At 44.1% G+C, this 26,446-nt stretch overlaps 1 protein-coding gene across 1 annotated transcript in view; it reads left to right on the top strand.

The window, feature by feature from the left end:
- Brca2 (BRCA2 DNA repair associated) overlaps positions 1-26,446 on the top strand; it is a 39,141-nt gene that overhangs the window by 1,263 nt on the left and 11,432 nt on the right. Inside the window, exons 2-17 of the mRNA XM_051162839.1 lie at positions 2,031-2,258; positions 3,650-3,758; positions 4,924-4,973; positions 5,304-5,344; positions 5,537-5,648; positions 7,156-7,205; positions 7,866-7,977; positions 8,640-9,716; positions 10,825-15,681; positions 16,772-16,867; positions 18,243-18,312; positions 18,775-19,178; positions 21,223-21,404; positions 22,769-22,956; positions 24,298-24,468; positions 25,549-25,888. Coding sequence (XP_051018796.1) covers positions 2,031-2,258; positions 3,650-3,758; positions 4,924-4,973; positions 5,304-5,344; positions 5,537-5,648; positions 7,156-7,205; positions 7,866-7,977; positions 8,640-9,716; positions 10,825-15,681; positions 16,772-16,867; positions 18,243-18,312; positions 18,775-19,178; positions 21,223-21,404; positions 22,769-22,956; positions 24,298-24,468; positions 25,549-25,888 — 8,087 coding nt within the window. The remainder of the gene's footprint in view (positions 1-2,030; positions 2,259-3,649; positions 3,759-4,923; positions 4,974-5,303; positions 5,345-5,536; positions 5,649-7,155; positions 7,206-7,865; positions 7,978-8,639; positions 9,717-10,824; positions 15,682-16,771; positions 16,868-18,242; positions 18,313-18,774; positions 19,179-21,222; positions 21,405-22,768; positions 22,957-24,297; positions 24,469-25,548; positions 25,889-26,446) is intronic.

Below are 26,446 nucleotides of genomic sequence, written 5' to 3'. Positions count from 1 at the left end.
CATGTGTACTGTGAATAGTTTTTATTCTAAATCATGAATATTATTAAGAAAGTTTAAAAGGTAATATAGCTAAATTTTATGTAGAATTATACGTTACTGCACTTTCAGATTTTTTCTTTTTTTTTGCATCAGTGTTTTGCCTTGCATGTATGTCTGTGAGGGTGTCAGATCCTCTGGAACTGGAGTTACAGGTAGTGGTGAGCTGCCATGCAGGTGCTGGGAATTGAACTCAGGACCTTTGGAAGAGCAGCCAGTGCTCTTAACCACTGAGCCATCTCTTCAGCTCTGTTACTTTGCTTTCTTTCTTTTTTTAAATATATTTTTATTAATTTATTGATATTATATCTCATTTGCTATCCCATCTCTTGTATCCTCCCATTCCTCCCTCCCTCCCATTTTCCCCTTACTCTCCTCCCCTATGGCTGTGACTGAGGGGGACTTCCTCCCCCTGTATATGCTCATAGGGTATCAAGTCTCTTCTTGGTAGCCTGCTATCCTTCCTCTGAGTGCCGCCAGGCCTCCCCATCCAGGGCACGTGGTCAAATATGGGGCACCAGAGTTCGTGTGAAAGACAGACTTCACTCTCCACTCCACTGTGGAGAATGTCCTGTCCATCGGCTAGATCTGGGTAGGGGTTTGAAGTTTACTGCACGTGTTGTCCTTGGCTGGTTTCATAGTTTGAGCAGGATGTTACTGTGCTTTCAAAAGAGTAGATTAATGATCTTGCTTAATATAATGCATTAAAGTAATCCATGGTCACGATTCTTGTCTTGCTTTTCTCTTTGCTTTTTTTTTTTTTTTTTTTTTTTCCCCTTTGTTTTCTGTATTTGTTATGTTCTGGGTTATGGACTTCTTCCCCCCTCTTTGAGACAGGGTTTCTCTGTGTATACCTTGCTGTTCTAGATCTTGCTCTGTAGACCAGGCTGGCCTCGAATGCAGAGATCTGTCTGCCTCTTCCGGGCTTTTTGTTTTTGTTTTTCTTAAAGACAGTCTTTTTCTCTCCCTTCCTCCCTCTCCTTCCCTCCCCCCTCCTCTGTTCCTCCCTTCCTCTTCTCTCCTTCCCCCTTTCTCTGTTAGTTTTTGAGATAGGCTCTCACTATGTAGGCAAGCTAGCCAGGAACTTTTGGCACTCTTGCTGCTGTAGCCTAGAATGAAAAGTTGTGATTTCCTACCCAGCTGAGAAGAGGTCTTTTTGTAGCCCAGGCTAGCCTCAAACTTGAGATTTTCCTGCTTCAGCCCTCAAATGCTAAGATTACAGGTGTGCACCACCATGCCCAGCTGGTTAAAATGTCATTTCTTTGTTTAGTGTTAGTTCTGTTTTGTTATTTATATAGCTTTGTTTATTTTTGGTGGGGATGACGTGGTGGCAGGGACAACCTGTGAGAGTTCTCTATTCTGCCGTGTGGATCGTAGTCATGGGCTGAGGTTGCGAGCCTTGGCAGGAAGTACTGTTACCTGCTGAGCCATCTTGCTGGCGCTGTTTAGGTTTCTGAGATGAAGGTCTCAATGTCTTGCCTGGGCTATCTTCAAACTTGCCATCCTCCTGCCTCAAACCTACTGAAAACAGGAATAACTGGTAAGTACAGCCGTGCCTGTCCTTTATTTTTTTAACAAAGATCTTTGAACCTCTTTTGCATTTATTTATCAGTTGTGTGTGAGAGTGTGTGTGTGTGTGTGTGTGTGTGTGTGTGTGTGTGCGCGCGCGCATGCGTGTCTGTGTTTGAAACAAGGTGAGAAAACAGCTGAGTGTGGGTTTGAATCAGATTGTCAGGACAGCACGGTGGGGTCTCCTTTAGTGGCCCTGTTCGCTATTATGGTCTTCGTTGGTCATTTATTAAAACAAAGATGGGCTGGGTGCGGTGGCACACGCCTGTAATCCCAGCACTCGGGAGGCAGAGGCAGGCGGACTGCTGTGAGTTCGAGGCCAGCCTGGTCTACAAAGTGAGTCCAGGGCAGCCAGAGCTATATAGAGAAACCCTGTCTCGAAAATCAAACAAAAAACTAAGATGGGATTTTTGCCTTTCTTGCAGATTTAGGGCCAATAAGCCTCAATTGGTTTGAAGAACTCTCTTCAGAAGCCCCACCCTATAATTCTGAATCTCCAGAAGAATCTGAATATAAGCCCCACAGTTATGAGCCACAGCTGTTTAAAACGCCTCAGAGGAAGACCTCATACCGTCAGTTTGCTTCAACTCCAATAATATTCAAAGAGCGAAGTGAGACTGTACCACTAGACCAGTCACCTTTTCAAGAATTAGGTAACTACCGACAGCTTTGTTGGCGACGCCTTAATCCCTGCGCTAGAGAGGAGTAGGGTGGATCTCTTGAGTTCGAGGCCAGTCTGGTCTACATACCAAGTTCACAGCCGCCAGAGCTGCATAATACAGAGACCCTGTCTCAAAGACAAAGTAAGAATGAGTTCACTGTAGATGAAACAGGGTGAGCCATGCGATGTAATGGAGGGGACATGAGCTGGGGCTTCTGGCAAAGCTGTAGTAAAATCACAACTCAGTGATGAACTGAGTTTTGTTGTGCAAATTAGTCTTTCTTATCTCTTTCCTGGCTGATGGATGCAGATGGTGTGGGAATAATACGGGATAGCTGTTGCTTCAATGAAATAATTTAAGTATTTACTAAATGCTTCTTTTCTTTCCTCCTATGATTAATTTGCCACCAGCTAAGATTTTCTGAATTAGGACTTTGATATTCAAAATAGCCTGTGATTTGTTTTGATGTTGTCTAGACTGTATTTCTGCAAATTGTGATAGGGTGGGGATTTCCTGTAGTCAATTTCACATGAGTATTTTAATTTGGTAGCAGTTTCTCTGACCTAGGTGCCAAGAGTTGGTAAACTCTTGTTTATCAAAGTTGTGTGTCCGTTCAGTGTCCATTCAGGGATATTTATGACCTCCTTGACATAGTGTGCACTGTTGTGTTATGCTCTTGTCAGGCAGTATTGTAATTGCTGTGGACAGAGTCAAAAGGCAGAATCTCTGCCTCAGCCCAGGCAGTGGTAGCGCATGCCTTTGATCCTTGCACTCGGAAGGCAGAAGCTGGTGGATCTCTGAGTTTAAGGCCAGACTGGTCTATATAGCAAGTTCCAGGACAGCCAGGGCTACATAGAGAGACTCTGTTTCAAAAAAGGGGTACTCAAGGAACCAACATCTTGTTCACAGTTCTGCAGGTTTAACAGTATTCTTTCAGAGTAGTCAGTTGGTCGGATGCAAACAAGAGTGGAATGCGAAAGAATAGCATCGTAACAGTCAAGTCAAGTGACGCCGCAGGCAGTGTATAGTTTGTAGTGTACATCTTTATCTTTTGAGAAGCTCTACTTTCAGTCTCCAGTGCCAAAGAGAAAGGGAGGAAAGGAGGTTGCAGTCATGAAAGCCTTGTTTCCCCACTTTTATTCAGAATTCTGAAATTGAATGATGAGAGGTTTTCACAGAATGATACAGTCAGATTGTACTTGTTAGCATTCTGTTCAGCGCCTCCCTGTGTTTTTACCATGATGCCATAGTGAGGGGTGCACAACATCCCTTTTCTGTAGGAGGCATCAGCTTCCCGTATGTTCTTTTTTGTTCTTCAGTTCAAAAACTAAAAGCTCAGAATGCAGTGTGTGCAGCCTCACCGGGTTATTTTCCTGTTTCAGGCAAGGCTGCTGCAAATAGTAAACATAAAAACCACAGCAAAACGAAGGCCAGAGCAGACCCCATGGCTGCCCTTGCCAGTCCGCCTCTGATGTCTCACTTCAGTGAAAGGTATGCTGAGAGGGATGCATGCTTTACAAGTACCTACAGACATGTTTTCTGGGTCTGTTTTTAAGGCCAAGCTGGTTTTACATTCAGAGTTCTCCAGCCTTCGCCTCCCAGGAGGCTGGAGGTTTGGTCATGAGTCATTATGCTCAACTGTTATTACAATTTGTTCAAGTTGGGCGGTGGTGGTGCACGCCTTTATTCCCAGAACTCCGGAGGCAGAGGCAGGCAGATATCAGAGTTCGAGGCCAGCCTGGTCTACAGAATGAGTTCTAGGGCAGCCAGAGCTCCACAGAGAAACTCTGTCTCAGAAGAAACCAAAAAAAGTATTTAAATAAAGCATTCCCTTCACTTGGGAGGCAGAGGCAGGTGGATTGCTGTGAGTTCGAGGCCAGCCTGGACTACAAGCTAGCCCTGGACAGCCAAGGCTAAACAGAGAAACCTTGTCTCAAAAACACAAAACAAAACAAAAAACAAACAAACAAAACCCCTACAAACCATTTTCTTGCATGTGTTTGTTTCACAGACATAAGCCGTCATCCACGTTCTTTTGCCTGAGTCCCCCCTGGAGGATCTTCTGTTTTTACATAACGTGTAGTAGATCCTTAGTTGAGTAATTTTTTTTTTTTTTGAGACAGGGTCTCTTTGTGTAGCCTTGGCTGTCCTGGACTCACTTTGTAGACCAGACTGGCCTCGAACTCACAGCAAACCACCTGCCTCTGCCTCCGAATGCTAGTAGTAAAGGCATGCACCACCACGCCCCGCAAATTAAGTAATTTTTATGTTAGAAACATTTACGGTAATTTTCAGATCGTAAGACGCACCCCACCCCCTGAAAAGGGGTGGTGGTGGTGGGATTAGGGTGCGCCTTATAGTCTGATTACTGTTTTTATTGATTTTCTTGTTTTATTGCTCTAAAAACTGGGTGTGTCCTATGGTCAGGTGCATCTTATGGTCTGAAAAATATGGTACTTTGAGTAAGGCCTGATAACCCCCTCGTGGAATCCTAGCACAGGGGAGGCTGAGGCAGGTGGGTAACAGCAGGAGGCCAGCCTGGGCTGACATAGCAATCCACCCCAAAACCCACAAAACCACTAAGAGTCACTGTGAAATGAGCTCTTTGTCACTGCTGTTGTCCTTTTAACGTGAGCCATTGTTTCATCTTTTCTAGCCCTCTTACTCTGCGAAGCAAACAGCTGGTACCTCAAAGAGAAAAGCCAGGTACAGGCACACCAAGTGTTCTTATCTTATTGTCTTTTGAGACACTGACTTGTAGATTGTATGTATGAGTGTTTTGCCTTTGTGTGTGTGTGTGTGTCTGTGTGTGTGTGTGTACACTACATGGTGTCCAGAGGCCAGAGGTAAGATTAGATGCCCTGGAACTAGAGTTACAGGTGACTGTGAGCCACTTGTTGTGGGTGCCACACCCAGGCTAGAGCAGCCAGTACTCTTAAGTGCTGAGCCATCTCTCCAGCACCTTGGTTTTTATTTGTAGTTATAGAAATCTTAATAAAGATGTAATAATTTTCTGTGTTTTTTTTTCATCTACAGTGGTGTGTGGAAGTTTATTTTCTACACCAAAACTCGAGGAGGTAAGTGTTCTGCTTGGGTTACTTACAGTGTGCCAGTTGAGAATGTGACAGTGAGTCTCGCCCTTTTCACTTGAGAGCCGCAGGTCTGCACTGAACACCCTGCCTCACAGACTCATTAAGTAAGTGATGAAGTGCGAATGAAAAATTAGTCACCAATGTGTGTGCACATTAAACTGTTGTCTTTCTTTGTAGGGTCAGACACCAAAACATATTTCTGAAAGCCTGGGAGTTGAAGTGGATCCTGACATGTCTTGGTCAAGTTCATTAGCTACACCACCAACCCTCAGTTCCACCGTGATCATAGGTAATAGTGACAAACATGGACTGTACGGGAAGAGCTGATGAGGCTGCCAAGTTGTAATTTCCAGTCTTGTGTTGGACAACATGGATGGGCTGGGGAGGTGGTTCAGTGGTTAGAGCACTGGCTGCTCTTGCAGAGGACCCTATTTCAATTCCCAGCACCCACAAGGTGACTCACAGCTGTCCACAACTCCGCTTCCAGGAGCTCTGATGTCCTTCTCCAGCTTCCACAGACTCCTGCATGTGTAAGGTACACATACATACTCATAGGCAGAACACCCAAATACATAAAAATAAGGTTAAAAAATGAAAGTAACAGCCAGGCGTGGTGGTGCACGCCTTTAATCCCAGCACTCGGGAGGCAGAGGCAGGTGCATCACTGTGAATTTGAGGCTAGCCTGGTCTACAGAGTGAGCCGGGACAGCCAAGACCACACAAAGAAACCCTGTCTCGAAAAAACAAAAACAAAACAACAACAAAAAGTAGCATGAGACCAAAGTCTCAGATATTCCTGTGTGATGAATGTTTGTACTTCAGAATGACTTTCTTCTGTTTTGTTTACAATGCAGTCACATTATATTTTAGCAGTATGCCATCTATATATGAGAACTTCACATACACATTTGCCCACAGTATATAACTGTGCTATGTATGTGTACACATAAGAAACATGCATAACTGTGGTTCTCAAATTATGAATTTTTACTTAAACCATAAATTTTTAACGATTTATTTATTATGTATATAGTACTCTGCCTGCACACCAGAAGAGGGCACCAGATCTCATTATAGATGGTTGTGAGCCACCATGTGGTTCCTGGAATTGAACTCAGGACCTTTGGAAGAACAGACAGTGCTCTTAACCTCTGAGCCATCTCTCTAGCCCAACCATAATTTTTTTTTTTTTTTTTTTAGTTTTTAGGTTTCATTTATTCTGTGTGTATGCAAGTGTTACAGCATTTGTGTGGAGGTCAGAGGACAGTTATCAGGCTTGGTTCTTTTCTTCTGCCATGCGGGTTCCAGTGATCGAGCATAGGGTACCAGGCATGGCAGAAGGTGCCTTTGCCTTCTGCGCCATCTTGCCAGCCAAATAACATTCCATTTTGATTCATTTAGCCAGGAGTGATTAGACTTCTGTTGTTTATATGAAGCAGTAGAGCAAAAAGGTTGAGAGCTGAGAAGTGAAGAGCACTAACTATGCCTCTAGGCTGTATCGTGGTGTAAACAGAGGCAAACAGAGGCAAAAGTTTCCCAACAGCGGCTTTCAAGTCACAGCCCTGCAGGTCTCTCACCGGCCCTATTAGAGAATGTTACTATAAAGTTAGTATCACCAAACAGCTTTTCTCACTGCCTTGGGAGTAGCATTAAGAAACTGTATCTTGTTTCAGATGAGCTAGTTATCAAGTAGTGTATCTGTGTGTGGGTGGGTGGGTGCTTCTGAAAAAGTAGATTTGTCTGTTTTAGTGTACAATATATAATACAGTAAGCTAAATTTAATTTTTCTTTTACAGCGAGAGATGAGGAAGTACGTGGGACTGCATTTCCTGATGACTCACCTGCAGTAAGTCAAAGTCAGGCTGGCTATACTTAACAGTCCTCATTCAGAATACATATATGTAATATGTTTTGATCGTATTCACCCTCCCCCAACTCCCCCATGATCCTCCCAACATGACCCACTCCCAACATCATGGATTCTTTTTCCCTTTTTAAAATGGTCCCTGAATGCAGTTAGTGCCTTGGATGCATACGGATGTGCAGCTAAGCACTGGAGGATGGGCAGCCTACCCCTGGCCACACCTCCCGGTAGCTGCAATGGCTGATGGTTTTAGTTTTGGAGTTGCTGTTCTGGTTTGGGTTAACACTTGGCTTTCTTGAGGCAGGTTTTACTGTGCAGCCCTGGCCTGCCTGAAGCTGGTTGTGTAACGTGTGCTGCCCTCGACCTTGGGGTGACTTGCTGCATCTGCTTCCCGCGTGCTGGGCTTGTGTGTGTGTGTGTGTGTGTCTCACTAGGCCCCAGCTAACCTGCAGTTTTTTAAAACTGCAATTTATAATTTTCCTAAGCTTTTGGGAATGTTTCTAAACCTGCTCTCATATGTAATTTCTTCATACAAATTTTTTTCTGTTTCTCTGTTTGGTAGCATGCGTATATATATATATATATATATGTGTGCAACAAAAGGGTTATACTAATTAATGATTTTGAACATAATTTCCATAGACTTCAAAAAGCTATTTTTCTAATCACCATGCAAGTCTGAAAAAGAATGACACATCTATTCACTCTATGACTGATAGCAAAAACAAAAACCAGAGGGAAGCTTTTAGTCAGGGTAAGTATTTCTGGTTACTTGAACTGCTGATCTGAGTTGATGTCATTGTTCTTTTCTTTCTTTCTTTCTTTCTTTCTTTCTTTCTTTCTTTCTTTCTTTGTGTGTGTGAGAGGTGGGGGCCGGTTGGGGAGAGGCATAGAGACAGGGTCTCTCTGTGTAGCCTTGGCTGTCGTGGACTCACTCTGTAGACCAGGCTGGCCTCGAACTCACAGAGATCCACCTGCCTTTGCCTCTGTGAATGCTGATATTACATGTGTGTGCCACCACACTGGCTCATTACTTTCTTAAGGAGAAATGCCACTTTTTTTTTTCTCGACCTCTGAAGTCAGGATATGGAAGAGAGTAACTTTTTCGTAGTTGAGCAATACAAGATTGACTGTCTACACCTGGGTTCATGGTTCTTAGAATACTAAATTGAGTAGCTAGCACTTTCAAAGGTGGTAGAACTAATAAAAGACTATTAGAGATTGGGGTGTGAATACAGTGGGATCTGGTTTTAGAAGAGTGACTTGCCAGAAGAAGAACCGGCATGCGGAATAACCCCTTCCTGCTGACCGGTGTGTTACTTAACATGAATTACGTCTGAGAGACACTGAGTGTAATAGGAGGAAAATGGTTGCATTATGAATGTTACAATGTGCTGCTGTTTTGAATGTTCACAGGACTGGGAACAATGTTAAGGGATTCATCTGGCAAAATAAACAGCGTCAAAGACGACCTTAGAAAGGCAGCGCCGAATGTTCTAGAAGACGGGGAGACGGCTGCAGATACTTCGGAGGAAGATAGTTTCTCATTATGTTTTCCTAAGCACAGAACCCGAAATGTGCAAAAAATGAGAATGGCCAAGACCAGGAAGAAAATTTTCAGTGAAACAAGAACTGATGACTTAAGTGATGGCGCCAGAAGACAAACTGATGAAACCGAGCCAAGGGATAGTGACCCCTTAGGTCGAGGTGCACCAAGCCCGAAGCCCCTTGACAGCGCAAGTGAGAGAACCTGCCAGGAAGCTGCACAGTCTGAAGACACTGCATGGTCTCAGCTAAACCTCTCTGGTCTACGTGGAACCCAGACAGGAGGAACATCTCTGCTTCATATTTCCTCTCAGAACCAGAGTGATTCAGGAAAAGACTCCATAGATGCGAAGAAAGAAGGTACTGGCTCTGCTACTTCAGGAAAGTCTTTGCTTCATACTTCAAGTCTTCCAGAGCCAGAAAGGATGTTCAGTGAGGACACTCTGGTAGACACCAAACAGCGTTTTGAGTCACATGAAGACTCCGCTGCAGGGAAGCAAGCTGTGTCTGGAACCAGTCAGGCAGCCTGTCTATTTCAGAGTGTCAGGAAGTCTATATTCAAGATGAAAGAGCCGCTTGACGAGACTTTGGGTACTCCTCTCTCAGATGGTGTGACCAGCTCAGCCTCTGCAGAAGAGCCTGAAGCCCCTGCATGGGCATTGGGGACATATGCTTGCTCACACGGAGGGGACCCCTTATGTCCTAGTCTAGTTGACACTGGAAGCTGGCCAGTCACTCTCTCTCACACTTCTACAGCTGTGAAAACTGAAGGCTTAATATCCACTCTACGAAAGAAACGAAGAAAGTTTATTTACTCTGTAAGTGATGATGCATCTCATCAAGGAAAAAAACTGCAGCCAGAGAGAAAGTCAGAGTCCACTAACCTTGCAGCTCAGTTTGAAGCCAGTGCTTTTGAAGCACCGTTCACATTTACAAATGTCAATTCAGGTAGTCTTTTTTTTTTTTTTTCCTTCTAATGTATATACTTTTATGGATAAGATTAAGTTCTCTCATTTGAATATATGATTTAAAAAAATTTTTTTAAAGAAATACCTACTTTCTTTCTATAGTCTTTCAGTTCTCTTTTTTGTTTTTGTTGGGTTTTTATTTTGGTTTGGACAGAGTTTCTTTGTGTAACCCTAGCTGTCCTGGAACTCTGTGTGTAGACCAGGCTGGCCTGGAACTCAGAGATCCACCTGCCTCTGACTCCGGAGTGCTGAAATTAAAGGCGTGCACTACCACAGCCTGGCTCTAGGTCTCATTTAATCTTAGCAAGTAGCCATATATTGTTGTTGAGACTTTGGATTCAGTGTTTAGAATTGTGCCATTCAAACTTGTCAGGTCAATTCGCACCATATATTGTTGGCTCTTGTTTTTTTGTATATGTGTGCAGGGTGCATGTGTGGAGGTCAGTGAACAGCTTGTCTGAGTCAGTTTTCCTCTTTCACCAGGCTTAATGGCAACCCATGGCTCCTGAGACAACTTTCTATCCATACAGGTTAGGAGCTTGACTGCTTAGCTCCTACGTAGGAATGTTTATTATATACAAATTGGATAACTAGAAGTGGTGTTTTCTTGAGAAGCAGGAGGATCATTGGAGCCCAGGAATTCAAGGCCAGCCTGGGGAACAAAAGGGAGAGCTGTTGCTTCCACTCACTCTCAATCCCACCATGTGAAACCAGTTTTATCTCCCTGTGAGACATTGGAAGTGGCATGGTAGCTAGGTTGGTGGTCCTGGAGAGCTGCTTGAGCTCCAGGGATCTGCCAGCCTCTGTCACCATCCTACAGCCCAGAGTTTATAGATACACACCGCTACACCCAGATTCTTCCTGGATGCTGAGGATCTGCCTTCAGGTCAGCGTGACAGGCGCCTCACTGCCTGAGCTAGCTCCTCAACCTCCTCATGCAGAAGTTTAGCAACTTCAAAACTGGAACTGTTAGGGGTTTTTAATCTGTTAGTCACGCTTTGTTCTTCTTGTACATGTTACTTTGAACACTTCTCCGAGTGGATGCGATTAGTTCTCTAACTTGTCTTTCTCTATATTCTTACGTTTAGTTGTATCAGAGTCTTCAGTCAAAAGAAGTTGTTTACAGAGTGATCCTGAAGAGCCATCTCTGTCCCTGACTGACTCTTTTGTGACTGCTTCCGATAAAGAAAGTAGTTATACTAATGCATTGATAGCTCAGGCTCTCAATGACAGAGAGGTGATCGGCGGTGAAGAAAAGGCATATGCAGCCCTAGAAACTGACTCTCTGCCATGCTTTCCAGAAAGACACTGTGAAAACAATCAGAAGAGTCCAAAAGTTTCAGATAGAAAAGCAGAGGTCTCAGTGTTAGCGTGTCATCCCGCTGGACAGCGTGCAGCAGCAGTGCAGCCCAGCAGCATTAGCTTTGAGTCGCAGGAAAGCCCTGTCAGTGGCCCCAGCAGAGCAAGCACTCTTAAAGTGACTCTCAGCTCAAAGGCGCATCTGTCAAAGCCAGTTGTGGTTTCTAGAGGAAAAGTGTCCTGTCAAATGCCAGAGAAACTACGACATGAGAGTTGTAAAGATAATACTGAATTAATCGAAAACATCCCCTCGGAGGGAAATGACATATGTCTCTCAAGTGAAAATTCTAAAACCCCTGAGCTTCTGCTACCTGGAGAGTATATAACAAAAGCGTCCCCTTCAGTGAAGCCACAGTTTAATCAAAATACAAAGCTGGAAGTCATACCAAAGGACCAAGAAGGAACGCCTCTTATTTCAGAAGTAGCAGTCAGTACGAATTCTGAAGAACTTTTCCCAGACGATGAGAATAACCTCGCCTTTCAAGTAGCTAATGAAAGCAGTGAGGCTGCTTTAGAAAGTACTGTACAACTCCAGGAAGAGGACCTCAGCCATGCAAAAGGGCCGAGCCTCAAGGTCTCTGCCACTGCAGTAGCTGCAGACTTAGGTGGTGAGCACGCAGCCCGAGTATCGATTACAGAAGACTCGGATTCATCACTGGTCCATGAGGGAGCACGGAGCAGAAGTGCTGAAGAGCAGCATCTGAAAGGAACTGCAGACCAGGATTTCAAGTCCAGCTCCTCTTTGCCTATGAAATCAGATGTAAACAATGATTATACAGACAAATGGTCGGGGCCCTTGGATCCAGTTTTGAACTATAATTTTGGAGGTTGCTTTAGAACAGCTTCTAATAAAGAAATAAAACTTTCCGAACTTAATGTCAAGAAAAGCAAAGCGTTGTTCAAAGACATTGACGAACAGTATCCTGCTAGTTCAGCTTGTATGAACATTGCTAATACCATAGCGCTAGCAAACCAGAAGCGACGAGGTGACCCTTACACGTTTGATTTGCAGTCAGTTCCTGCCGTGCCTGCACATTGTGCAAGTCAAGCATCTGCTCCATGTGAGGATGCTCACACAGCACCTCCCACGTTATCTTCAAAGCAAGGTCTTCACAGTTTAACGCCCAGCCAAAAGGCAGAAATCACAGAACTTTCTAGTATCTTGGAAGAATCAGGAAGTCAGTTTGAATTCACACAGTTCAGAAAGCCAAGCCGCGTGGCACAGAGTAATGCATCTGAAGTGCCTGGGAACCAGGTGGTCGTCGTAAGTACCACTTCCGAGGAGTGGAAAGATGTCAGTCTTCACCTCACAGTGCATCCCTTCTCTGACGCTCAGACAGACGACAGCAAGAAATTTGAAGGTTCAGTTGGAGCTAAACAAAGCTTTCCTCGCCGGTTGGAAGGCAGTTATAACAAAAGTACATCTCATTTTTTAGCAAATATAAATGAAACGGAGTTTGGAGGATTTTGTTCTGCTCTTGGTACAAAACTTAGTGTGTCTAACGAGGCTCTGCAGAGAGCTGCAAAACTGTTCAGTGACATTGAAAATATTAGTGAGGAGACTTCTGCAAAAGTAGACCCAAGCGCATTCTCTTCAAGTGCACATCATGATTCTGGCGCTCCAGTGTTTAAGATAAGGAAAGGAAACTATGATAAAAGTCCTCCTGATGAGGAAACTAGTAAGAGCCACGTAAAATTACAAAATCATATTGAAATGACTACTGGCATTCTTGTTGACAAAAATCCTAAAAATTATGCAAAAAATATAAAAGATGAAGATAACAGCTATACCGGCTCTCAAAGAAATATTTATGAATTAGAAAAGTGTGATGATAGTAAATCAAGTACAGGTGGTACAGTTTATATTCATAAAGGTAACAGTGGTTTTCCTTGTGCTGGTGACCAAGGCAGCAAGTATCCTGAGTCATGTACCCAGTATGTGAGGGAGGAAAACACACAGATTAAGGAAAGTGTATCAGATTTAACGTGTTTGGAAATCATGAGAGCTGAGGAAACGTGTCATATGAAATCGTCAGATAAAGAACAATTACCTTCAGGTAAGATGGAACAAAACATAAAAGAAAATTTTAATATGTCCTTTCAGACCGCAAGTGGGAAAAATATCAGAGTCTCCAAGGAGTCATTAAATAAAAGTGTGAATATTTTTAATCAGGAAACAGAAGAATTTGCTATCTATCCAGACTCTTTGAACTCTAAAAGTCTTTATGGCATAAATAAGAACAAAATAGATATTTCATGCCAGAAGAAGACAAGCAGTATTGAAAAGGTATTTGAAGAACATGACCCAGTTGGAGATCTCTGTCAGTTACCAGTTCTCCAGCAGTATCCTGGGTGTGAAATAGAAAGTATCAAAGAACCTACTCTGCCGAGTTTTCATACAGCTAGCGGGAAAAAAGTCAAAATTATGCAGGAATCTTTGGACAAAGTGAAAAGCCTTTTTGATGAGACACAGTGTGTTTGGGAAACCACCAGCTTCAGCCACCAAGGGTCAACCCCACTGAAGGACAGGGAGGACCACAAAGAAGGCCTTGCATTAGCATGTGGGAGAATTAAAGTAACTGCCCCAAAGTGTGAAGAAATGCAGAACTTTGTCTCTAAGGACACTGAAGTGCTACTCAAGCAAAGTGATGATTCCTATAAGCCAACTGAAAACCTCAGAACATCAAATGGTACCTCTTCCAAAGAACACGAAAGTATAGAAAATGAAATAGAAAGTTCTAGAACTTGCTGCATTAGTCAGTCCTCTTGCTCAGTCACTGAAGATTCTACTTTGGCATGTTATACAGGGCACAGTAGAAAAGCTTGTATCAGACAGTCTTCTCTATCCAAAGGCAGCAAATGCCTTCCAGAGGGACCGGGTGATAAGCTTGGAAAAAGAAATGCTGCCGAAACCACTGAGGATTTTGCAGGAAATACTTCATGTGAACATAGTTCAGACAATACCAGAACTGAAGTTGATACAGATGATGTCTCTGAAAACCAAGCTTCAGCCCTCTTTAGTGATCCTAGTATGCATCACAGCTGTCTGTCCTGTTCTAGTTTTTGTCACTGTAATGACATGCATAATGATTCAGGACATTTCTTAAAAACTAAAACGGATTCTGATGTCCAGCTAGACATGAGGAATGCTGAAGGCAATGCCATTTTTTCCAAAGTATCTGCTACAAAAGAAATAGATAAATACCCACAAACTGTAAATGAAGATTGTGTTCAGAAATCTGAGACTAATGCTCCATATGCAAATGAGAATGTAGCCATTGACTTTGCTGTGCTGGATTCAAAGGACTGTAAGGCAGGCTGCCCTGTGCTCACTACAGCTCATTCACCAGACACTGTGAGAAAGGCAGAGATATTCACAGATGACGGCAATAAAACAATTGAGCAAAACAGAGAGAGTGAACCAGGCACTTGCCAGGCAGTCTGTCACAAAGCATTGGATAATCCAGAGGATTTTATATGTCCTATCTCTTCAGATGATACCTGCATGAACTCGGATAAGGCTGTCGTTTACACTCAAAATGAACAGATGCTACCCTATAACCAAAGTGTGTCTGGACTGGACAAAGCTGCAGCACTACCTGTTAGCTTGGGAACTTGGGATACCTGTAAACCTGTAAGGGAACTTCCCCAGACAGACCACCCTTCACGCACTTACGGGATTTTTAGCACAGCAAGTGGAAAGGCTGTGCAGGTGTCAGACGCTTCATTAGAAAAGGCAAAGCAGGTGTTGTCTCAGATGGATGGCGCTAAGCAGTCACCTTCTATGGTGGCACTGGAAAGTAATGAAAAGCCAGACCACTCTGGGAGAAGAAGGCTCTCTGTGGCACACAAGCCTCAGGGTGGACTGTCACTCTCTAAAACCTTCCCAGGCAATGCCAGTTCATCAGTATTCTCTGGATTTAGTACAGCAGGTGGGAAAGCGGTCAGTGTTTCAGAAAGCACCTTACACAAAGTTAAGGGAATGTTAGAGGAATTTGAATTAATCAGAACTGAGCAGCATATTCTTCAGCATTCACCCACAGCTGGAGATTTATCAAAAATCCTTCCTCAGCCTTGTGTTGAAAAGAGAACCCCAGAATATCCTGTAAACTCTAAATTTCCGAATATCTACGGTGATAGATCCACTTTACCTGGTAACTGTAAAGAAGGTGGCTCTTCGGGCAGCACTCATTCTGTTGACGTCTCTCTCCAATTCTCTCCGTTGCGGAGAACACAAGACACACAGTTGGTATTAGGAACCGAAGGGTCCCTTCTTAAGGAGGCTAATCTTTTGGGAAAAGAACAAACCTTGCCCCAATACGTGAAAATAGAAACTGGTAAAGCGGAAGTGTTTTCTGATGCTTCTGTGAGAACAAACGCAGGAGCCTGCTCTGCTTCCTCCAGAGAGCCAGAGAACTATTTGGAAACCGAAGCAGTGGAGATCGCCAAAGCTTTCATGGAAGACGATGAGCTCACGGATTCTAAACCGAGTCATGTCAAACACTCCCTGTTCATGTGCCCCCAAAGTGAGGCTTTGCTAAATCCCGGAGTTAGGAAGAGAAGAGGCGCGGCTGCTGATGTAGTAGGTGAGGATTTGCTTTTACTTTGCTGGTCGCTGTCTGAGTGTTCTGTTCTCTAGTCTTGTAGGCTAGAGTGTTAAAACTATTTGTTTTCGGGTTTGAAGGACAGTGTTTAGCTCTTGCTATCTCTAAGTTTGTACCAGCAGGTTCTATTTTAAGGATCTTTAGTGTACTTTTAGAGATTGTTAATAACGACCAAAGTTTTGCTAAGCAGTTTTCTTTTCGGCAGAGCTGGTGTAAGGTTAGCATTTCCCGTGTGCGTAAAGAGGCTCCGATTCTGGCAGTTAGGCGCTGGCTCCCAGTATAGGGACCGTAAGGTACTGCTGAGTGCTATGTGGGACTTACCATAGTCTTCATGTGTTGCCAGCTTCTCTGAGCCTGTTTCCATAGCCATAAAGTATAGTTATAGCCTCTCACAAGGTAAAGATAAAAGCAGGCACGATATTTGATAGCTGTAATCCCAGCATTCAGGGACCTATGGCAGGAGTATTGCCTTAAGTTTAAGGTCTGCATGACCCCATCTCAAAAACATCCATCAATTAATTGGTTAAATTTTACAACCACACCATTTTAAGTTATTTAACATTGAACCTGACATATTACTTACCTAGGCACAGAACTTACTGTTTGCTCGTTTCCCTCACAAACACCTAAGCACAGTCATATTAGTAAATACTGTCTTACTCTTTTTTAAAATTCTTTATGTATAAGGGTGTTTTTCTTGCATGTATGTCTGTATACCATGTACATGCCTAGTGCCCAACGAAAGAGGGTATTAGCTCCCTTGGAACTGGTGTTACAAAGGGCAGGAAGCTGCCATGTGGGTGCTGGGAACAACCTGGTTCATCTAAGCGAGCAGCCATGTGCTACTCTCAATGCCATTGGACTGTATTCTAATTTCTCTCTCAAATGTTTGTCTAAGGACTCCATGAAACCACTAGGTTAATCCGAAGTGTAGTGTCTCTGGCCAGAAAGAGTTGGTTTGTTTCATTGCTTAATGTGTAGGAGTCAGTACTTTAGTTTTAAAGGAGGAAATCTAGGCTTTTAAAAGGTAAGACTGGCATAATTACTAACATATATGGAATTTTCTTTTTAGGACAACCCCCAATCAAAAGAAGCTTATTAAATGAATTTGACAGGACAATAGAAAATAAAGGAAAATCCTTAAAGCCTTCAAAAAGCTCTCCAGATGGTAAATTTGTTTTTATTCATATCTTCCCCCCTCAGCAAGTACCTTGCGTGACACTCTTAAACTTTGCTCTCTTGGTTCTTGTTGTATGTGCAGAAGGTTTAGTTGTTAACCGCTTGCTATGGTTATTAATGTGGCTCTGAGAAAGCTGGAACTGCAGTGGAAGATGCTTCTGAGGTGGTGACTCTAAACCTGTGGCAGTGCTAAGTGACTTATCCCAGCACACCATCTTTTCTACGTCACCTGATCTCTGCTCCCAGACGCAGTGGGCCTCTCTCAGTCCTGACGCAGCTCCATCCTTCAGCTTACCACACGGAGACTCTTTGCCTCTTAATCCATTGCAGTCTCTGACTTGGCTATTTATTTAACCGTTTGTTTGCTTTTCAAGATACAGTTTCTCTGTGTAGCCCTGACTGTCCTGGAGCTCATTCTGTAGACCAGGCTGGCTTTGAACTCACAAAGATCTGCCTGCCTCCCTGAGTGCCAAGATTACAGGCATGTGCTACCATGCCAGCAACTTTGTTTTTAAAACAAAACCAAACAAACTATTGATTTATTACTTGTGTGTATGTATGTATGCGCGCACACATGCGCATGCACACAGAGGCACACACTCTTTTGTGTTTCTTATTCTTTACTTTTACATTTGAGCAAACAAACATTAGATAACTCAATCGTAAATGCTGTAGAAAGGTGTACATGGAGGAGTCCTAAGTCCATCCAGTCACACTGCAGGCTGCTTCCCATTTCCCACCCCTTACTCAGTGGTTTCCAGTCTACTCTTGTGAACTTTCTGTAATAATGTCTGTCTGAGCTGGGTATTGGGAAGAGTTTTCAATTAGCTACAGCTATACCTCAGTAAGCCTCACTGGCTAAGTGACAGCGATGTGCAAAGCTGGGGACTGCTGCTTAATCAATATGCAAATCAGCTCTTACTCATTTCTTGGCTACATAGTACTTGGTCATGTGGTTGTATCCTAGTTTATTTAGCTAATCCCTAATTAGCAGATAAACCGAAGGCCTAATAGGTATAAATTACATATTGAGGATTAATACTATCTAAAGCTTTGCTTCTGAACCTTCATAAAACCAAACTTAGAGATGATACTTACACTGGGTTTTAGCTGACTGTCATGATTGCTAAGACCAGGACTAAATTTAAAACTGATTTCTCTGAGGCTTGAAATGTGGGTTAATTAGTTTGTAGTTACAGTTAGTTCGCAAATTCAGTATATTTGAAAACTATTAAATGTCCATAATGTATATTGAAAACTTCTGTGTCTAAGAAAGCTTTGTGAACATTTACAGTAATGTGTAATAAACAAATGGCAACTGAAACCTCCCACCTTCCACTAATACATAGAGTGGGGTTTTTTAGGCACAGTAAAAGACAGAAGATTGTTCACGCACCACATGTCTCTAGATCCGGTTACCTGTGGACCCTTCTGGTAAGATATGTGAAATTTTCTTTTTAAAAAATCTTAGTATAACATAGGAAAGAGGTGATTCTTTTTAAGTTAATATCTCTAATTCATTTAGAATGAATTAGAAAGGCATGCTAGAAATTGTATAAATAGCCAGAGGAGAAGAAAGAGAGAGAAGTGGGAGTGGCCTGGAAGAGTGAGGCTCCAGAGAACACTGAATTACCAGCTGGCAACCCCCCCCCCCAGGTAGGCGGGAAGTGAAAGTAAGAGGGGGTGCTGTGCAGAGCAGAAGGGGCACACTGAGAGCACAGTTAGGGGCTCCTGGGGGAGGAAGGAAGCCTAGGGTCAAAGGCTGGGAATTACCGTAAGGAACAGTGACAGCCTTGAATGTTGGGGTAAGCGTAAACACTCATGATCAAATCTGTCTTGGATCTCACGCACACAGACAGCTGTGCGATTTCTCAAGCACTCTCTCACCCACTGCAGCTCACGTAAAAATCGGCAAGCAGCCCAGACTCCGCATCTCACTGCACCTGCTCAGGGACTTCTGTCTAACGGGCGTCCTTCCGAGTGCTCAGCTCTGGAAAACTCTTCAAGCGCTCCTGCAGCGGCAGTCCAACCAGCTCACAGAACCTCTGCTGCAGCAACTGAAAGGGCGAGATGCTCAGTCCCAGGCAAACCTGCCAAAGTCTTTGTCCCACCTTTCAAGATGAAGTCACAGTTTCACAGCGATGACCCTGTTAGTAGCAGGAATGTTAATTTGGAGGAAAAAAGGCAAAAGAGCACAGATAGAGAAGACTCCGAAGACAGCGACATCCATCAGTTTAACAAAGGCAGCTCCCCTCAAGAGGCCACAGGAATTTTCACGGAGTGTGAGGCAGAGTCTTTAGGTACTATGTAACATTTGTTTGACATAGTTTTTGCCTTTTTGTAATACTTTTTTTTTCTTTTGATTTTGTTTTTTCTCTCTTTCTTTCTTTCTTTCTTTCTTTCTTTGGATTTTTGAGACAGAGTTTCTCTGTGTAGCCTTGGCTGTCCTGGACTTGCTTTGTAGACCAGGCTAGCCTTGAACTCACAGAGATCCACTTACTCTCTCCCGAAAGCTGGGGTTAAAGGCGTGCGCCACCATGCCTGGCTTGGAATACCTTTTTAAATCTTGATTTCTGTGTGCGTGCAAATGCATGAGGCATGGCACGTATGTGGAGGACAACTCTGTAGAGTTAGTTTTCTCCTCTACCTGCATTCTGGGATTTGAACTCAGGTCTCAGACTTGTGCAGGAAGCACTTTTTTTTTCTTTTTTTTTTTTTTTTAACCTGATGAGCCACCTGCTGATCCTAGTTTTCACCTTTTGATTAGATCAGTGGTTCTCAGCCTTCCTAATGCTGCATCCTGCTAATACAGTTTCTCATATTGTGGTGACCCCAACCATAAAAATTATTTTCGTTGCTATTTTGTAACTATAATTTTGCTACTTTTATTAATTATAATGTATTTGCCTGTGTTTTCAGATGGTCTTACGTGACCCCTGTGAAAGGGTCATTCTACCTCAAAGGGGTCTCTGCCCACAGGTTGACAGCTGCTAGGTTAGATCGCTCTCCGGAGTATTTTCCCCTTTAGTGGTGATTAGTAATTTCAGAACCATTTTTAACATTTCAGATTTTCTGAATCTAAAGATTAGGTTTAGATTTTTGTAGTGATTTCTTTCAAAGATAGCTACTTCCAGACTTTCTTGGTTTTATTTTTGTTTGTTTGTATGTTTTACGAGACAGGGTTTCTCTGTGTAGCCCTTGCTGTCCTGGATTTGCTGGCCTCAAACTCATAAAGATCGCCTGCCTCTGCCTCCCAAGTGCTGGGACTAAAGGCGTGCGCCAGCATGCCTAGCTGACTTTCTCGTTTTTGCTTTTGTTTGGTTTGGTTTGGGGGACTGGTTCAGTGGATAAAGAGCTCACTGTGCTGGGCGGTGGTAGCGCACGCCTTTAATCCTAGCACTTGGGAGGCAGAGGCAGGTGGATCGCTGTGAGTTCGAGGCCAGCCTGGTCTACAAAGTGAGATCCAGGACAGTCAAGGCTACATAGAGAGAACTTGTCTTGAAAAACCAAAAAAAAAAAAAAAAAGAGCTCACTGCACAAGCATGAAGGCTTGAGTTCAGGTCTCTGGCACCCTTGTAGAATCCAGGTGTGGCAGCACACACACATGACTGAAGCTGAAGGGGTGACATGGGGTTCCTGAAGCTCCCCGGTCACATTGGTGAGCTCTGGATTCAGTTAGAGGCCCTGTCTCAATGGACAGTGAATGGTTAACTCCATGTTAACCTCTGGCCGCCACATGCATGGGCATTGCATGCACACACACACGCACACTCGTGCACATACACAAGACAAACATAATGGTGGTGCACGGCCAGCCGTGATGTGCTCAGGCCTGTAAGGCCACCACTCAAGAGTCTGATTTGGGAGCGTTGTGACTTCCAGGCTAGAGTGGGCTACAAAGCAAGGTTTCAGGAGAAGAACAGCTTTGTGTGGCGGCTGTCTAAATTCAGCTGTGAGGACGCTGGGTCAGGAAGAAGGCTGGGAGTCCAGTGCTTCCGTAGGCTGTGGGAGACATGTAGACTCTGTGAGTAGAGTTGCTTTTGTGATGCTGTTAATGACAGTTCCGTGTGCTTCTGTTCCTTATGCAGCCTGAGGAGTTCCCAGCCCTGAAGACGTAACAAAACACATCTTTTCTGAGGCATGCTGTATCTTGGGGGGCTGTGGGGCGTGGCTTTGAGACAGGGTTTCTCTGTGTAGCCCTGACTGTCCTGTATCTCACTTTGTAGACCAGGCTGGCCTGGAGCTCACAGCGATCCTCCTGCCTCTGCCTCCTGAGTGGGATGAGAGGTATGTGCCACCGCCAGAACCTGGTCTGTTTCACTTTTGCAAACTGTCCTTTAACAGATTTAATGTCTAGACTTCAGAATGCCAGAGGCCTGCAGGATATACGAATTAAAAGGAAAGAAAGGTGTCATCTCCGTCCGCAGCCAGGCAGTCTGTATCTCACAAAATCATCCACCCTGCCCCGGATGTCTCTGCAGGCTGCCGTAGGAGGCCGGGTTCCCTCTGCGTGTTCTCATAAGCAGGTACGCTGTCGTGCCAACAGCCCTTAGAACAAAGGGGAGCCTCATGCGTTAGCTAGAGTCTGCACATTGTCTTGTTCCTAGAATGAACAAACCACTGCTGATGAGGTGGAAAGGCTACCCTGCTTCCTCAGCAGCCTGGCGAGGCAGCCTTCCTCTAGTCCACCAGGCTTGTCTTACCCACACCAAAGTCATCTGTGCTTCCGAACAGCTCTGTGTGCCCCAGATCTTAGGTGTGCTCCTGGTCTGCGTAATCTGAGCGAGGCGCTGGAGGAATGCAGCCAGCCTTGGTTTAAAGTGTGAGTGAGCGATAACTGTGCTTTTGCAGGTTCTGCTAAATGATGAGTGGAGACATTCTTGTTTGCTAGAATATTCCCCAGGGGACGGCGGAAGGGACAAGAGTGATGCAAAAGGGTGTGCTGACGCTGTGTGCGCACTGGAGCTCCTTTCAGAGATGCGTGCGCCTCGGTGACTGTTGCCTGCAGTCTCACAGCCTCTTGTGAGAAGTACACTGAAGCCTAGAAAGCATTAAGTAACAGCCCAGAGTCACTTAATTTGAGCGGAAGAATTGTGTTCTAGCGCATGGATCTGAGTCCAGAATCACGCTACCTTACAGGAATGACACTACTGTGCAGTCCAGGATGAGGGGACGCACCTGATAGGGCCTTGCACTTCCCTTCAGTGTCTCTAAAGGAAATCGTTAGCACCTGCTACTTGTACAACATAGTGGGTTAAAAACACAAAACACAGCCAGGCGTGGTGACGCACACCTTTAATCCCAGCAGTGGGGAGGCAGAGGCAGGCGATTGCTGTGAGTGCGAGTCCAGGACAGCCAAGGCTACACAGAGAAACCCTGTATCAAAAAACAAACAAACAAAACAAAACACGGGACTTAATGAGTTTGCATGTCTGCCTGGTGGAGAGGCCACGCTAATCTGTGTTTCATTCAGTTTTAATATGTGTGCTGCTGAAGAAGCATACCCAGCCTTCCTCTGGAAGGGCAAATGTTTCTCATCCTGCTAGTCCCCACAGCGCCTTCTTGTGGCAGATTTAACAGGAGGAAGATAGATGCAAGAGGAAGTGAAAAGCACAGCCAACTCTTGAATATACGAGTTTATAAACATACTTTTACTGTAGAGGATGTGTGTGCGTGTGTGTGAGTGTGTGTGTGTGTGTGTGTGTGTGCTTCACATGCTAAGCAAGCACTCACTTTATTAATGAGCTATATTCCTAGGACTGTTAATTATTTTATAGTGACAATTTTAGTACTTAAGTGAAAAACTCTGGATAAATTCAATTTGGTGTATATTCTAGGACTGTACTTGACTTATTTCTTGTCACATTTTTCTATTGTTTGTTTTATACAGCTCTATATGTATGGTGTTTCTAAAGCATGCATACATATTAACAGCAAAAACGCTGAGTATTTTCAGTTTGACATCCAGGATTATTTTGGGAAAGAAGATCTGTGTGCTGGAAAGGGTTTTCAGTTGGCAGACGGTGGATGGCTAATCCCCTCCAGTGACGGGAAGGCTGGAAAAGAAGAATTCTATAGGTGCTGTGTGCAGAAAGAATGTGTGTCAACTTTTACATGTTCCGTCATCCCTCTTCGTCCTTCTCTTCTTCCCTTGCGGCTCTTACACTAAAACCTTGGTAGTGACTTTTTTTTTTTTTTTTTTTTTTAATCTGGAATCTTGTTTTTTTGTTTTTTTGTTTTTTTTTTGTTTTTTTTTTTTTTTTTTTGGTTTTTCGAGACAGGGTTTCTCTGTGTAGCCTTGGCCATCCTGGACTCACTTTGTAGACCAGGCTGGCCTCGAACTCACAGTGATCCGCCTCCCTCTGCCTCCCGAGTGCTGGGATTAAAGGCGTGCACCACCACGCCCTAATCTGGAATCTTTTAAAGTGTATTTTGTGTTTTTGAGACTGGGTTTCTCTGTAATAGCCCTTCCTGTTCCAGACTCCCTTCATAGACCAGGCTAACCTTGAACTCACAGAGATCCACCTGCCTCTGCCTCCCAGTGCTAAATCTGGAATATTTTAAGCTGTATTTTGGTTCAGTAAACATTCTTTTGTTTTGTTTTTCGAGACAGAGTTTCTCTGTGTAGCCTTGGCTATCCTGGACTCACTTTGTAGACCAGGCTGGCCTTGAACTCACAGGGATCCGCCTGCCTCTGCCTCCCGAGTGCTGGGATTAAAGGCGTGCGCCACCACTGCCCACATTCTTTTTCTTTTTAAAGATTTATATTATACACACACAGTGTTCTGCCTGCATGTACACCAGAAGAGGGCACTAGATCTCATTACAGATGGCTGTGAGCCACCATGTGGTTGCTGGGAATTGAACTCAGGACCTTTGGAAGAGCAGCCAGTGAATGCTCTTAACCTCTGAGTCATCTCTCCAGCCCCTGTTCTTTTGTTGTTGTTGGGTTTTTGTTTTTTGTGTTTTGTTTTGTTTTGGAGACAGAGTTTCTCTTCTCTGTGTAGGCTTGGCTGTCCTGGACTCACTTTTAGACCAGGCTGGCCTCGAACTCACAGTGATCCACCTGCCTCTGCCTCCTGAGTGCTGGGATTACTCCACCACACCCTGCTTTTCATCTCCCATTCTTTTGAAGTCTTTTGAAAACTGAATGTGATTTACCCTGGGACTTAATGAAGTATATTTTTTGTTTTTGTAAATTGGTTATATATTTATACATTATAGTAGAAATAATTAAAAATATAAGCACTAAAATGTAAATAAATGTTTACACATCAGTAACATAACTAGCAAATCTCAGAACCTAGAAGTTGTACAACATTCCCTTCCTGCATGGTTTTGCACAAGAGAACAGTGACAGCTGTGGGATCTGACACTGTCCTGTGTGTTTATTGTGCTGTTGTGTGTTTCTTTGCTCAGGGCTCTGTGTGACACTCCAGGTGTGGATCCAAAGCTTATTTCCAGCGCCTGGGTCTCGAATCACTACAGGTGGATTGTATGGAAACTGGCAGCCATGGAATTTGCTTTTCCTAAGGAATTTGCTAATAGATGCCTAAACCCAGAAAGAGTGCTGCTCCAACTAAAATACAGGCAAGTTGGAAGGATGGCGAAGGGATTTGGTGGCGCAGTCTGCAGTTTCCTGTATAGCTCCTGGCTTCCATATCGAGATGGTCCATGAACCACTTCTGAGTCACAGCCCCCACTTAAGGCAAATCAGTGTTCACATGCCTGTGTCCTCTTCCTCTACCTCTCTCTTTAATCTTTTAACACGCAAATTACTAATTTAATCCAGTACTTAAAGATTGTTAATAAAAAAGTTCGCCTTTTATATTAACAGTAAAAACAGCGTATCTCTAGCTAAATTCTTTTTTCTTTTGTTTTTCTACCTAAATTCTTGTGGGGTTTTTTTTGTTTTTTGTTTTTTGAAACAGTTTTTTGTTTTCTTCAAGACAGGGTTTCTTTGTGTAGCCCTGGCTGTCCTGGACCAGCGTTGTAGACCAGACTGGCCTTGAACTCACAGAGATCGCCATGCCTCTGTCTCCCAATTACTGAGATTAAAGACGTGTGCCACAGCGCCTGGCTATAGCTAAATTCTTAAAAATTATCTTTTCAGTATTTCTTTGATAAACTTTTTTTGGGGGGGCGGGGTTGAGAGATAGGTTCCTCTCTGTAGCCCTGGCTATTCTGGAACTGACTCTGTGGACCAGACTGGCCTCAAACTCAGAGGTGTGTGTCACCATACCTGGCTTGATGAACTAATTTTTTGTTTTGGTTTGTTTTGGTTTTTCGAGACAGAGTTTCTCTGTGTAGCCATGGCTGTCCTAGACTCATTTTGTAGACCAGGCTGGCCTCAAACTCACAGTGATCCGCCTGCCTCTGCCTCCCGAGTGCTGGGATTAAAGGCATGCGCCACCACACCCAGCTTCTGTTTCATTTCTTAGGTATCTGCAAAAGGTCATTTTTCTCCTCAGCTTGCAGCTTGTCTATAGTCTCAGCTTGTCATGTCTGTGCTAGGAACTACACTCTTCACACTAGTGCTACAAGCTCTCTTAATTGCCACGTCGTGTCTTCGGTCCAGTGAACTAACTTCACATCGCAAGTATTCGGTGGCTTTGTTTACAGCCAGACCCCAGGGCTACAGTACCTAAAAGCATTCTGTTTAATCTTCAGATACGATGTGGAAATTGACAACAGCAGCAGATCAGCTCTGAAGAAGATACTGGAGCGAGACGATACAGCTGCAAAGACACTTGTTCTCTGCGTTTCTGACATCATCTCACCAAGCGCAAGTGGATCTGAAACTTCAGGCAGTAAAGCTGGTGGTGCAGACACCATCGAACTCACAGATGGCTGGTATGCTGTCAAGGCCCAGCTAGACCCGCCCCTCCTGGCTCTTGTAAAGAGCGGGAGACTAAGCGTGGGCCAGAAGATCGTTATCCACGGGGCAGAGCTGGTGGGCTGTCCCGACGCCTGTGAGCCCCTGGAAGCCCCAGACTCCCTTAGGCTAAAGGTGAGTTAAACGATTGCAGTCTGGGCAGGAACCAGCCCATGACTCTGTGATATTCTTTGGGCCACTTACTTAAAATGTTGTATTTACTGTGATCACAAAGAGTAGTGTTTCTTGACAGTGAATGAGCAAAGTAAGAAGCAAGTTTTCTAAGGATTTTTGCTGGTGAGGTGAGGCAGAGACGTTCCTCGCGCTAAATGCAGTTGCAGTTAATCAGAGTCAGTCTGTGCCTGTCCCCTCCTCCCAGCACCGGGATCACAAGTCGCGCAGCCGTCCTGGCACTTTCCTATTGGTGCTGGGATAAAGCTCAGATCCTCATGTACACAGGCCAGCTGCTTTACCAACCCTATTAGAAATAGGTAAATAACACTGATGCTTTGTAGCAGAAGTGTGTGTGTCTGTGTGCGCAGGCAAGTGCAGTCCATGTGTGTTGCTGCGGAATCAGATCTCACACATGTTGGGCATGTGCTCTGCAATAGATTACACAAGGCCTACAGTAGTATTTCCCTTTTGTACAGCTTTTTTGTTTGCTCACTCTTTTTTGCCTTTATCAGTCATCTT

The sequence above is a fragment of the Acomys russatus genome, chromosome 19, assembly GCF_903995435.1.
Source record: "Acomys russatus chromosome 19, mAcoRus1.1, whole genome shotgun sequence".
NCBI classification, from domain to species: domain Eukaryota; kingdom Metazoa; phylum Chordata; class Mammalia; order Rodentia; family Muridae; genus Acomys; species Acomys russatus.
The sequence above is the reverse complement of the archived record's forward strand: the minus strand, read 5'-3'. Positions and strand labels throughout refer to the sequence as shown.